Source organism: Larus michahellis, chromosome 8, assembly GCF_964199755.1.
Source record: "Larus michahellis chromosome 8, bLarMic1.1, whole genome shotgun sequence".
Classification (NCBI taxonomy): domain Eukaryota; kingdom Metazoa; phylum Chordata; class Aves; order Charadriiformes; family Laridae; genus Larus; species Larus michahellis.
Genome location: NC_133903.1, coordinates 22,931,039 through 22,945,288, shown reverse-complemented (window position 1 = coordinate 22,945,288; position 14,250 = coordinate 22,931,039). Strand labels below are relative to the sequence as shown.

Sequence of the window (14,250 nt, the reverse complement as noted above, 5' to 3'; positions counted from 1 at the left end):
ACTTCAGCAATGCCAACCTAAAACGTGCTCAAGACCTACTTCGTTCCTCTGGGGGATTTGGGGCCACTTTTCAGACACAGCTCCATCCTGATGCCCCTATGGGAACCTGCTCCATGCTCATGCTTGAGCCTTTGCCTTTCCTCCTGCAATGGTGTTCACACCTGGCCAGGATACGTGTTGTCTTAGGTCTCTTCTTATATACCAAAGTTGGCTATGACAAATTATAAGCAGCATTTCCGACATACTTTTCTGTTTGGTGCAGAGGAACCTAGCAGATCTCTTTTTCCTCACGGTGGAACACAGCCTTAGACCATGGTGGGGCTGTCAAAGTCCTGCCCTTCTCTGGGCTCTTGAGAGGCTCTGACGCTTGCAGTGTTGGGGCTTTTTCAGCGCTGCCCTTTCAGAGCTCATCTCTTGAGCTGTTTGAAACCAGGGTCATTTTGTGTTTCTTCATTGAACTTGTCAGATTTTTGTTTCAGAAAATGGTAGCAGCTGAAACCACGCTTAACTCAACCATCCCTGCCTGCAGCGCCCACTATTTATAAGGGCTTTTGAAAACCTGTCCACACTAAGCGTTGTGATGCTGAGGCCAGCTTGATATTTAATGAGGATTTTTTTCTGCACTGTGATCTGTTCCTCATATCCAGGTGCTGCTTGGTGCAGCTCTGCCTGCAAGGGCTTTTGATGGTGGAGGTCTTGTCTACCTGTCCAAGGTGTCCCCTGTGAACCCTTGGCCTCCACAGGGTCATGTCTGTGGGGGCCAACTCTCTTTGGTCCACCAGAACCATCTTGTCAAAGCCCATTCAACTGAATAACCTGGCGTTTATGTTTTTTGAGGTGAAGGTTGAGCTGCCAGGCCACACTGCCTTTTGTCACATTCATCAGCTCACTCCCAGCTCTTGCCTAACTTACCCAACAGGCTCATCTGAAAGAGATGTCTGCAAATCCTCTACTCTCTCCCCCAATCCCAAGGGGAGATCAACTGTCCCTGACTCATTTCTGACCATTGTTTGTCTAATATGCTGCTAACCCTGCCAATATTGGAGAGATGTACTGCAGTCACAGGTAGCACAAGCCAGGCGGCAGATCAGTCCCCAGAGAAGCCGCGCTGGCTCTTAGCAAAGGGGAAGTCAACAAAGCAGGACATGGGGGCTCTGCCAAATCCCTCGGGACGATCTGGAGTGATGTGGTCTGGCTACAAACTCTTTTGTTTCCCTAGGGTGGCGTTTTTATCTGAAAATTCATTTCAACCCTTTGGTTTAGATAGGTTTGCCATTGGTTTGTTTTTATTTACAGTGATCGGGGTTGACTTGTAATCTGTGTCTGTTTACTCAGCAGCATCTAATTTTGCTCAGGTGGGTGAGCTCATCTTTGAACTTTATTGGTGATGGCAGTGTATTTTGGGTACCATGCTGAGATCCATGTCTCTGCGGTACATGTTTTACCCAACGCATCCAGTCCCTAAATCTTCATCAGTTTTTTAAAAAATAAGATCTTCTTGATCATGGGTAGCAGATATATTTGATCAGCTGGTTTTTTTGTGCTGCTTTTCAGCTGTTTTAAACAAATCTGGCTGGTGCTGTTTGTGTGTTCACAGTCTGTCTTCCTACTTTGATATGCATTGTTAATTAGCTGCTCTTCAGCTCTTACTCTAATATTTCCCGGGTAGGAAGCAGTTTCCAGCAATCCAACCAACCCTATCTCGTCTTTGCTCATCAAACCAAATTCCTGCAGTTACTTCGTGATATGACTCGACCAAAAGTCAAATCAGCTTGTTCTGCCTTTAGTTAATAAACTGCTACCTGCCTGCATTTGTACTTATTCATCTCAGCTCTTAGATCATCATGTGATGGCCCATGGCTTTCCCCATCCTCATGTACTGTTCTTGCCTGGGTGCCCTTTTCAGACAGTATGCACTTAAGGGGTCTTAATCAGCATGCCCTGTCAACTTGTAATGGGCTTCACCCCAGCATGGGGAAGTTTTAGGCCAGTTTAAAGCAATTTGGTGACCATGTCTGGCTAGACACTCTCATCCTCTTCTAGCAGTTGTCAAGCAGGGGCCACCCCAGCCCCTCTCCCATGCAGGGCACATTACCCCTTTCTCCACCCTGCAGCCTTGCAGCCGTTTTTTCCAGCACAGGACAAAAATTAGCACAACAGCCTGTGCCCTCCTCTCCCACCTCCCTTCCCTTCCCAGTGGTGCATCTTCTCTTCTGTGCACAGTTATCCCCCTCCCTGGCCATGCACTTACTCCTCCTGTCCCATCCCCATGCACCATCCACTCCCCACCCCACAGAGGAGCTGGGGACACGCTGATGAGACAAGGACAGCATTTTTCCTCTTAAAGTCTTTTTTCCCCTCTTTTTCTCTTTTTTCCCCACTCCTTTTTCTATCTTTCACCACCCCCCCCACCCCCCCCTCCGTCTGCCTCTCTCTATCCCCTGCTGTGTGCCTCGGCTTTGTGAGCTTGAAGGACAGCCAGATAAAAAGCTCCTCTTTCTTTCAGATCCTTTCACCAAACCACCCATCCGCCTCCTCCTCCCGCCCCATTCTCCTAGCAGATTTACGGGCAGCCCAGGGAGAAAATGCTGGCATTAGCATTTTTAATAAAGAGCTGCTTGGAAAGGATGGCAGGGGGTGGGGAGGTAGAAAGGGGAGAGGCGTCGGCAGCTGAAGCCCGGGCAAAGCCGTTGCAAAGCAAAATGAAGTCATGGAGGAGCCAGGATGGGTATTGATAGCAGAAGTCAGCAGCTTGGTGCTCATGTCACATCTGCACTCTGCAGTGTTGGGTCTTCATGGGTCCCCACTGTGGTCATCATGGAGAGCAGGCCCTGGGGCTGCAGGAGGGGTGTGAGTGCTGCAGGAATGCTCCTGGGCTGTTCACCCTGGGCTTGAACTCCTGAGCTGTCAGCGAAGGGATGCGGTGAGCACCTTGGTCCATGCCGCTCACTACCAGCACACACTTGGCGGTGGTGCTTTGCTGCCACGATGGGGTTCGTAGTGGCCATCCTTGTGCCACTCACTGGGTGGAAGCCCCCAGGACCATTGTGGGTCAGGGAAACAGACATCAGGTCACATATTTCAGTGCATAACAGCCAACCATCTTCTCCTTCAGTAGCACTTCAGCCATGCTCACGTGCAATGACTTCTCAGTGCCTTCTGCAAAGACCCTCTCCTGCAGCCCCTCTGACCTCCCTGTCAGCTCCCCTCAAACCAGCTGCTCTGAGTTAGCTCATCACAGCTGCATCCTGGGAGCACCAGGCCTTGATTCCTCATCTCACCCATCTTGTCCAGAAGAGCTTCGCAGGGAGTGAGGACTGGGAGGAGCATGTTTCTTGATACTGTAAGTCAGTCTGGCTTTGTCCCCTTGGGGCTGCCATTCGAGCCTGGCTGGGGTCCTTTTGGGGTGGGTCAGAGCATCAGTAGAAGCAGCAGGTCTGGCGGCTTAGCTGGTATTTCGAGAGGTTCCACTCAAACCCAGATGGGGAGCAAAGCATAGCTGATGGTCCAGCTGGAAAAGGCAAAGAGGCCTGAAGATCATCCTGGGGACACACTGGCAGCGCTTTGACTGCGGGAACTTGCTGACTGAGTGTGGGGAGTCTGCTGGTTCTCAGCTGCTCTAGTGATGCCCTGTTCTGGTGTTTCAGATGCTCACCTGAGTGCCAAGGCTTGCAGGGAGCTGAGAGCTATCATTTCTGGCCCATTTAATCCAGCCTAATCAGGCACAGAGCTGCTGCTGATCAGTCCTGCTTTCCTTTGTGAGCTCTGAAGACCATGCAACCAAAATACCTGCCAAGAGCAACAAAGTCAGAGCAGTGAGGTGCCTCCAGTGATCACAGAAAGCAGGGAGGGAGACAGACATTTGGGCACATGCTTGCCTGTAGGGGAGAGGAAGGAGGGTGTGAAACAGCAGGAGGGGCACAGGGGGCAAAAGGCAGCAATGGAGGAAGCGAGGTGTGCCTGGGGGAGGAGATTGCACCCCATCCTCTGCAGCGGAACGCACAAGTCAGCAAGGGTTTGTGGATGGAGATGTTGTTGCTGAGCTCCTGGAGAGCTTTGTCAGAGATGAGGATGCATAAATGCCTCTTGTTGAGCTGGAGACATTATATGGAGACTTATCCCAGGGCTTCTCTGCAGAAGGTACTGTATCCTTGCAGATGCAGTGGTGCCTGGCAACAGTGGTTGTCCCCTGCTATGTAGGCATATAGCTAAAGGCTGAACCTTCCTTTTAACAGGACTTTTTTGACCCTGAGTAGAGGCAAAGGCAGGCTAGGGAGATGCCACAGGGTCCCTCCCTGGAGCGTGGAAACCTCTTCCCTGGCTCAAAGTCACCATAGCAGGAATTTTAGCCACAGTTGGAAATTGCACCCTGAGTGGATGCAACGTGGCCTGGGTGCTGGCTTCCATCTCCCAGGGAGGTCCAAGCCCACTTGGCTACATGTCCCAGATGTGTCAGCATCCATGAGCTGCCAGATGTGCCATCTGGCAGAGGTCCAGCAGCCACCGCTCCTCTGCAACGCCTGCCCTGGGGCTGAGCTCTGCTGCAAGCCAAGAGTGGCTCTTCATAACTGCTTCTCCACCCGAGTTGATGGGGAACAATACCCTTTGTTCCCTGCCTGGTGTGCTCCTGAGAAGCAAGAATAAAAGCCATTTGCGGGAGCGATGGAAGGCAGAGGTGTGAAGCATTCAAGGTGTCGGCAAGACGCAAGGAGCACATCACTTTCCGGCTGAAGCTGACCTCATTCAGGGCAATCTGATTTGTGTGCTGAATGTAATCCCCTGCTCCCAGCCGACCGGACAGGAAAGTAGCATTGTATCCGAGCAAGGGAATGAGACAGCGTACTGTAATCCTGCAATCAGATTTTATTTTTTTTTGTCCTTGCTGAAATAACTTCAGATTAGAAATTAAAGTGCTTGTGCAGGAGAGCTGTAATTGCCTCTGGAGAAAATCCCTGGGCTTGGCAGCAGCACCCAATGCTCTCACCCTGAATTTTAACAGCAATGATATGATGGGACGGAAAATCTCTTTCTCTCTCCTGTTCTGAGCTCTTGCAAAGGGGAGCTTTAGGGTTTGGGAGTGGGCTTTGTGTTGCCTGATTCAAAGCCCACCACGGTCGGGTCTCTGTGCCTCCCCTTGCGCTGCTTTGTCAGCCTCACTGTACCAAGCGATGCTCTGCCAGCTGGGCCATGCTGCGAGGAATGCACAACCCAAGGTGTGATGGCCGCAGGCATCCCACCAAAGGGCACCAGTCACCAAGTGGTGGTTGCACATCACCCTGTGCTATCTAGGGCAGCAGGGATGGAAGAGATGGGGCCATCAGCTCTTCATCCTCCCTCTTGGCTCCAAACTTCCAATTTCTCTTCCAGACCCCTTTGCAAAGTCCTGCCGGGGGCTAAGACTTCCTGAGATCCCCTCCTGAAACAGTGGTACGCAAGGGGAATAAGGCAGGTGGTGAAGCTCCGGCCCCGGACCTGACGTGCTCCCTTGCAAAAGCCTTGCAGAGAGAGGGTTCAGCTGTGCTTTTGGGTTTGTTTTTTTTTTTGCAATTTGATGGCTGTGATGCAAATTCCGAAAATGGGAGCTGGGCAGGCAGTACCTGAGCATGCAGAAGTGTGAGACTTGCAGATGCCGGGTGGGCCAGGGAGACTGGAGCGAGTCGTAAGCCAAAATGAAGGATGCGATACACCACTGACCCGTTGGCAGGTCGGGTCTGGGGTGGGGATCTGATGTTGTAGGGACTCCAAAGTTAAGATCTTGGATGTGTGTTAACAGCTTGTCCTGCCTTGGTTTGAGCCATCTTATCCCAGAACTTCTCTGCACGTCAGTTGGGGGCTAAGCAGGGGAAGCATTTCAGGCTGTGAGGGGTGGTGGGGGTGTGATGCTCTTGGGTTTCTCTTCCAGGCCTTGGCCGTACACCATCTTCCAGCGTGGTTTTGACTTGGTGCTGGGCGAGCAGACATCCGACAAGATTTTTCGGTAAGGGGTAAAGGCAACCTGGTCAGCATATTTCGGGGCTCAAAAATATGACTCAGGGATTATGGGCAGGCTGGTCCCCCCAGCTGGCAGGGCTGAGGATGGCTGTCCTGTGCCACCTCCTGGGGACATGAGCATAGCTGGGAAGGCCCTAACACAGTTGCCGTGTGGGATGCTGGATGCCCAGCAGCCAGTTCCTCCTCTGCTTCTGTGATGAGAGCAAGGTTTAGGCTCTGAAGGAGGATTTCTACCAAAAAGGAAAATTCCTTTCTTTTTTTTGTTTTTTAATTACCTAAACTACGTCTATTTTTTGGGTCATTTGGGTGCATTCGGAGAAGCCACCCCACTTTATTCTGCCCATCTGCCTTTACTCAGGGTGGCATCTCTGCAGAGCAAAGGGGACGTTCAAGGGCTTGGTTTTGGCCAGGGGCAGCCTACTGGACTTGGTGTTTTCCTCCATGCCAGCCCTCACTGCTCTGCCTGGCAGGTTCACCTACACCTTGGGAGAAGGCATGTGGCTGCCACTGAGCAAGAGCTTTGTCATCCCACCAGCCGAGCTGGCCATCAACCCCTCGGCCAAGTGCAAGACTGACATGACGGTGATGGAGGATGCGGTGGAGGTCAGGTTGGTGCGATGACAGGGTGAAGGCATTTAGGAGGTATTTCAGTAAATATACTGGTGATGCATCCCTGGAGTGAGAGGACCAACCCAGAGCACATGGGGGTTGATGAGAGCTGGGACACCCACCCCACGTTTTTCAGGTGGAGTTTATGCCCTATGTCGATTGACCTGCCCCTCTTTAGTTTCTGCAAAACCGAGCCTTCGGAGGTAACTCTCATCTCAGTAACTCCTCCATCCCTCTAAAAGCTCAGTTGCCATTCAGTTTTCTGTCAGCCTGAGGGAAACCTGAGCTCTGGAAAAACCCACACGGCAGCCACAGTTGTGCATGTGCTCACACCATCTCATCAGAGCAGTGACGCACCTCCTCCTCCTCACAGGGAAGAGCTGATGACTTCCTCCTCCTTCGACAGCCTGGAGGTCCTCCTTGACTCCTTCGGCCCCGTCCGTGACTGCTCCCAGGACAACGGGGGCTGCAGCAAGAACTTCCGCTGCATCTCAGACCGCAAGCTGGACTCGACAGGCTGCGTGGTGCGTGGCCTCCTGGGGACCTGCAAATCTCCTTTGGAGTGAGCAAGGAGGGGGAGAAGGGCTGCAACCTTCCTCCCTTCCCGTCACTTCGGGATGGATATTTTGGGGTTGTTTTTGCAGAGTTGTTTTTGGGCTGGCAGCTCCTCCGTCCCTGCCCTTGCTGCACGAATGCATGAGAGAGTGAGAGCCTATCTGCTTGCTGGCTCTCCAGGAGGTCCCACGTCACTCATGCGTGTCCCCTGTCACTGCCACAGCTGTGTTGGTTTTTTTGGAGGGGGGGGAAGGGTGTTCCCCCAGGCATTGCTCAGCTTGTGATTTCCAACAGAGAGCAACACGAAAGTCTTCCCTTCCATCTCACCCCCGGGGCCAGATTTCTTCCTCAGGGGCTTCACCTCTCGCTTCCCCTCCCACCAGTGCCCGATGGGACTGAGCCCCATGAAGGATGGCACGGGCTGCTACGACCGTCATGTTGGCGTGGACTGCTCAGATGGTTTCAACGGGGGCTGTGAGCAGCTGTGCTTGCAGCAGATGGTCCCCCTGCCTGAGGACCCCCTGCTCTACAACATCCTCATGTTCTGCGGGTGAGTACCCCATCACCACCCCAGCTGCAGGGACACCCCTGAGGTGCTGCTGTACCTTGCTGCTGCCACCCTGAGCTCGTAAGGTTGGGAGGGAGGGTATCCTCTGTTCCCAGTGTTCCTGTGGGATGGTCTGGTGGCCCTGGTCCCCACAGGTGGGGGCTGCAGCTGATGGTGGACCCCGTGCTGGCTTCCCAGGTGCATTGAGGACTACAAGCTGGGCATGGATGGGCGGTCATGCCAGCTCATCTCGGAGTCGTGCCCTGAGGTGGGGGACTGCGGCGAGCCCCGTGAACTGCCTATGAACCAAACGCTCTTCGGGGAGATCTTCTATGGCTACAACAACCACTCCAAGGAGGTGGCCACAGGGCAGGTGCTCAAAGGGACGTTCAGGTGAGTTGGGGATGTGGAGAGCTGACCCCAACAGGGTCAGACCTTGCTGTCCTTTCCAAGAAGAAGGCATGGGAAGCAGCGTGGGGCTGGACCTTAGCAGACTGCCTAGTCTGTCCAGATCTGGCCAAAGTTTGCAGGAGATGGAGGGGCTGGTGGGTAGGGCGCATCAAAGCTTTCCATTGAAAGTAGGCATCTTTGTAACCTGTGCCCAAAGGGAAGGCAATTCCCCTGTCCTCCAGCCCTGCCCTCCTCTCTGCAATTAACTTCCAGGCAGAACAACTTTGCCCGGGGCCTGGAGCAGCAGCTGCCAGATGGGCTGGTGGTGGCCACGGTGCCCCTGGAGAACCAGTGCCAAGAGGAGCTCTCCGAACCCACACCTGACCCTGAGTTCCTCACTGGTGAGTGAGCCCAGCCAGACCTGTGCCTTTCCCCATGGGGCAGCCACCAGCATGCCTGGCTCCAGCATGTACCCCTCCCAGGGTATATATCTGCTGTGGGATATATCTAGCCTAGCTTTAGCATCCCACAGTCACCTGCAGCAGCAGCGGTGGTAAGAGGAAGGCATTAAAAATGAACCAGAGGGAGAGACTGTAAATTGATTAGGTGGTGTAAAAGCTCAAGCATCCATTGGATATTTGGAATATTTGAAAAAGGATTATTATTTTTTTAATTAAGGCAAAAAAGGTTTCCAAACACCTTTCATTTGATTTCCAAATCAGAAACCCTTTGCTGGTGTAACGAAGCATTCAAAACCCGATGCAATGAAACCAAATTGTTTTGGTTTGTCCTGACAGAGCATCGTGAGCCATGAGCAATAGGGTTATCATGGATTCATAGATAACCTTCAAGGATTTACCTTTCTTCCACCAAGTTGCCAGCACCCCTAAATAGCCTTTGTTTCCTTGGTGCTTTTTGCTGTTGGCTGAAATGGCCGAGGACATGAGGCAGCTACTAATGAGGGATGTGGATAGAAAGTTGTTTTGGAAGGTGTCTGCAGGGTGGTCTCATGGGACCTTGTGCATTCTGGCATTTGGCAGAGCTCGGAGGAGGGTTTTGGGGAGCACCCATGGGCTGCACACAGGGTCCGGTTGGTGTTGGCTGCCCCGACAGGGTGCATGCCAATGTAGGTGTGTGTGCAGGCAGATGCTGGGCCCTGAGAGGGCTGTGTCAGCAGGTCACCCCTGCAGCCATGGGGATGCTCACCTCTGCCTGGACGTGCTGGAGGACACCCGCCTCCTGATGGGGAGCTGCTGCCCTTGACATGGTTGCGTGGATATAAGGAAGGCACACTGCCACCACGGCCTCAGTATCACGCCAGGGTCAGTGGGACTGGGACTCTACTGGCAATTATGCTGGGGAGGCAGAAACCAGCAAATTATCCTATTCATTTCCCACTGCTCTGCTGGTTCTTTGTGGCTGATTAAAGGCAAAAAAAAAAAAAAAAAAAAAAAAGTAGTAAAATCTCTGCCTGTCGGTAAGCAGATCTGGATGTTGCTGTGAATACATCAGAGGCAGAGCTGCTGACTAAGGAAGGGCTGGTTTTGCATAAACACTTTGCAGGGAAGAGCAAGACTTTGAAGTTGTTGGTAGCAGCCAGAACCGAAGTCAGAGGCAATGGAAGGCAAAGGATCTTATCCTCTTTATCCTCCACCTTCATTTCTTGTTACGGAGAGGGGGATGCCTGTTGTTATCCTCCTGAACTCCTGCTGTGTGGCTGTTTAGCAGCAGAGTTTGCTGCTTCGCCACCAAGTGGAGGCGTGCCACGTTAGCTGTACAGCAGCGGAACTGCAAGGGAGGAGGTGGCTGTGCCTCCGCATCCTGCTGCTGCACACCAGGGGTGATCTGGTCACCAAAATCAGAGCCATGAGCACCCTTCAATGGACTTTCTGTGGCTTTGTCCAGCCTCGGGTGGCCCCTCTGTCCCTCTGCTCCTGGAAGTTGAGCTGCTATGTTCATTGGCTCCTAACTTGGGCAGGACAAAGTGGCCACCCAGCTCTGGTCTCCATGAATTTCTGACTCCCGTAACGCATAGTTAAATGACTAGAGAACGGGATGTCATTGCCCGAAGAGGGTGAAACCCCAGGTCCCGCTGAGCCCCAGCATTGCCGTAATGTCCCAAGGGAATGGGAGCGTCAGCAGGCATGTGTTTTCTCCCATGCTCTGGGACTGTTGGCTCAGTCCTGGCTGAAAGGGACCCCAGGGCCTCTCAGTTGTCTGCACCCAGGCATACATGGTGTGACGGTGACCATTCCTAGGCCTGCAAACAGCTCATTAAAAAGCGCAACTCTCATTAGTGAAATAATTAGCACACCTGGGCATGTCTTGGGAGCAGGCACCAGGAAGGAAGCAGGAGGGGATGCAGGAGGAGGCTCATTATCTTCCAACACAGAGCCCCGCACGGCAGAATGAAACAAGTCCACGCGTTTTCCTTCAAAGCCATGATTTTAATTGCTGGGCAGCAGCTGACCCTTAGCTCCAAATGCCTTGCTGCTTCCCTGGGGGGACACAGTGTGTACGCAGTCTTTTCCCCCGGCCCCTCCCAACCCTGCTGGCTGCGTTTCCCCAGGCACAGCACGAGCAGCTGCGGCCACCCTGGTGCCCCCATAGCAAGGTGTCCCTGGGAAGCAGCACTGAACCCCTGTGTCCTCTCTCCAACAGGGATGGTGAACTTCAGCGAGGTGTCTGGGTACCCCCTCTTGCAGCACTGGAAGGTGCAGTCCGTCATGTACCACGTCCGGCTCAACCAGCTGACCATCTCCCAGTGTAAGTGTGCAGAGCTGGGAGGAAGGAGGAAAAAAGGGGTGGGAAGAAGACATACAGCCGCCTTCTGGCAGGTGATGGGCTCAGAGGTTGATTGCCCATCGCAAGTGTTTAGGGAGGTGGCAAGGGCTTGGGGCCCTCTGGGATTTGAGCATTTCCTCCCATCTCCTCCCCAGCCTTCAGCAATGCGCTCCACTCTCTGGATGGGGCCACCTCCCGTGGAGATTTCATGGCGCTGCTGGACCAGTTTGGCAACCACTACATCCAGGAGGCAACGTATGGCTTTGAGGAGTCCTGCTCCATCTGGTATCCTAACAGACAGGTCCAGCGGCAGCTCTGGCTGGAGTACGAGGACATCAGCAAAGGTAGGAGCCCTGCTTGTCCCCAGGAAGGGTCTCCACAGCCTCCCCATGGGAGTAGGGAGCTGGGTTTGCTTTCAGCATAGCAGGGAAAGCACCCAGCCCGCATCAGAGCTATCTCCCATCTCATCCTTTTATTTACACCCCACTCTCACACCCTTTGAAGCCAGCTGAAGGACTCCTCTAGACTGCAGCAGGCATTAGTCTGGGCCAGAAAGAAAGATAAATACCCTCATCCCCAGGGAGATGAAAGACAAATGCGCTAATCCCACCAAGCCATCCTGCCTGATTCTGGACTTAACTGTTATTTGTCTTTAATCCTGTTCCTTCCTTCCTTTTGTCTCTGCCGTATCTGCTCTCTTCCACTTGCATCCCGTGGCCAGACTTTTCTCCCTCTCATGTACTTTCTTCTCCTAGGGTGTCAGCACTGTGCTTTTAATGTCTGGAAACTGGGAGGTTCACCATGGTGCAGGGGGCATCTGGCACTGCTGTATCCCCTCAGGAGCCCTCGCTCCAGTGAGATGTGACGGCTCCCCCATGGAAGGGGTTTTGCAGGCAGGCGATGGCAGAATTGGACACGAACTTTCCAAAAGTAGAAGGAGCCGAACTCCTGCCTGCTGCTGGCTGTCACCAGGACCATGGCATCTCCTCTTGTGCTGGCCTTTGCAAAGCTGTCTGCAGTGTTTTGCTGCCTGTGCTGGGAACGTTGGGTTGCACCACCCAGGCCTGGGCAGCAAGCAAGAGCCAGCTCCCAAGCTCGGGCACAGGGGATGCTGAGCAGAGCTGCTGCTTTTTAGGTGGCCTTGGTTTGCTGCCCCCTGCCCCAGGAGCTCCTGGGTGCAGGCAATGTGAGCTTGGAGCTCACAGGCACCGTGACCGCCGCATCATTTCCACCAAGAAGGTTCATAATTCTCAGTATTGGCACCAGCCTAAGGTGCTGCTCTTGCTATGCCCTCGCTGAGGAGACGTTTGTTTTCTCTCCAGGGCTCTTGTGTGGAAAAGGCTTCTTTCTGAGCCTCAGTCTGGATCCTGCAAGGCTCAGACCTGGAGCCTGGGCTTCTTCCCAAGCTCACCTGCGAGTGTACAGACCCATTGCTGTTTTGCTGTGGGCTGTCTCCAGATGTAGCATCTCTTGATTGCAAGTACTTTTTTTTTCTCCTGCAATTTCCTCCTCTTTGATTTTCCTGCTTGGAGGCTTTTCAGGTCTGGCAGTCTCTTTCCACCCACAATATCACATTTTGGTTTTGCTCTGGCACCTGTCTCTTTCCCTCCTTTACTTTTTGTTTGCAAACGTCAGGAGCTGGATATCGATTGAGAAATTGCAAGAGACAAATCATTGCCTGGCTCCTCTGCTTTCCCTCGGTGCCTGCTAAGCTGCAATTCACAGCTAGCCCAAAGCGATCCATTTCCAGCTCCCTGGGGGAGCAGAGCAATGGTCTTGTATCCCGAGTTTTGTTTAACAGCCTTGTTTTCTTTGCAGGAGTCTCGAGGATAGGCTACTGCTGGCCCATTTCTCAGCAAACCCTTGCAACCCTTCCTATTGAGCCGTGGACATGCTCTCTGGCCGCTCCCGGCAGCAGCCAGCCCATACTAAGCCACCAGGGACAATGCCCTGAACCTGCCCTAGAGGCAAGGTTTTGCCTGGGCATCCTTCGACTTCCTTCAACCCCACCGGCCTGCCTTGACCGTGATGAGTGGTCCCTCTGGGCCCCTCTTTCTTTGGTGCAGGGCCAGGGACATCCTTTGGTAGGGTTTTCAGGTGAAAAGCACCCTTCACCTGCACAGCAAGGCTCATAGCAGTGGGGTGATGCTAGCCAGGGCATAGCAGTGATGGGCAGATCCTACCTTCTTGACTGCTGTTCCAGGACTTTTCCCTTTGTGTCAAAATATTTCCTTCTAGGGGAGTGCTGGAGAGAAGTCCACCAAGCACAGGGGTTGGCTTGCTGGCCCTGTGCAGTGGGGACACAGTGGCACCCAGCATCAGGCACCTTTGCACAGAACAGGGGAAAGTGTAGCCCACAGCAATGTTTCCCTGCTGCAAATTTATTTTCCAAGCAAGCTGGGTTGCAGGGTTTCCTGAGGGTTGGCAGGGTAGGACCTGCAGATATTCCCCCATGTGCATGGGGCAGAGGGTAAACAAGCCTTCAGCCTTGTCACAGTCTGGCTGGGTGTCTGTGGTGCCAAAGTACGTGTCTACCTCCATCTCACCCTTTTCTTTTGCTTCATGATGGTGCTTTGTAAGCTAAGCCCTTGGGGAGAGACCCTATTTCCTTGCCCAGCTGCAAGTTTGTCCATCTCCATCATGCCCCATGACAGTGTGAAGAGACAGGAGGAGCCAGGCTTGAGACAGCTTCCAAAAGGGAATTGCTCACCATCTCCCTTCCCCTGTGTGGGGACTAAACAAAGGAGAGGTGGAGGGGCTGGAGAGGGTCTTGGTGGTTTTGTAGCCGTCTCAGGAGCTTTCTGGGCATCGTGAGGCACTGGTAAATCTTTCCTGCACATTCTGAGCTCTTTGGTGCTGCTGGCTGCAGACCTTTGGGGAGTAGGCGGGGCACGGAGTCAGCATCATTGCTGTGCACCCTGATCTGACACTCATCCTCTCTGGTCTCCAACATACTCTGTCACATCAGCTTTGATGGAGGTCTTTGGGAACCGAGAGAGTCGAGCAAATCAGCTGTTGGGCCAGGAGGGCTTTTGCAGCAGTTTGTCAGGGGGCTTTGGAGGAGGTTTCAGAATAGGGTGAAGAAGCCCAGGCAGGTTCTTCATGAGCTTCCAGCTGCAAGAAAGAGGCTCCATCTCGTGGGGACTCACTGCAAGGGTAGCTTGTCCTAGTGTCAGGCAAAGGGCTGGAGCTGGGTAAAATGAGGCACAGGGAGACAAAGGACCTGTGATTGTAGGGGCCAGGGTGGACTTTTCCAGACCTGATTCCTGCTCTCAAGACCAGTGAGCATTTTAGCCCAACAGAGCAAGCAGAGAGCTCCTAACGATGTAGGGTAGGGGTGCTCCTGGGCACAAGGCAGGGCTCTAGGCCCCTCA

General features: G+C 53.2%; 1 protein-coding gene across 5 annotated transcripts in view; it reads left to right on the top strand.

Moving 5' to 3' along the window:
• The window catches only part of ASTN1 (astrotactin 1), a 65,044-nt gene that overhangs the window by 31,107 nt on the left and 19,687 nt on the right, over positions 1–14,250 (top strand). For all 5 annotated transcript variants that reach the window (XR_012588657.1, XM_074597364.1, XM_074597363.1 and 2 more), the window contains 8 exons: positions 5,903–5,977; positions 6,462–6,599; positions 6,974–7,124; positions 7,539–7,705; positions 7,901–8,095; positions 8,366–8,493; positions 10,754–10,858; positions 11,032–11,220. Coding sequence is in view for 4 of the 5 variants with exons in the window: in XM_074597364.1 (XP_074453465.1) it covers positions 5,903–5,977; positions 6,462–6,599; positions 6,974–7,124; positions 7,539–7,705; positions 7,901–8,095; positions 8,366–8,493; positions 10,754–10,858; positions 11,032–11,220 (1,148 nt within the window). In the remaining variant the exon portion in view is untranslated. The remainder of the gene's footprint in view (positions 1–5,902; positions 5,978–6,461; positions 6,600–6,973; positions 7,125–7,538; positions 7,706–7,900; positions 8,096–8,365; positions 8,494–10,753; positions 10,859–11,031; positions 11,221–14,250) is intronic.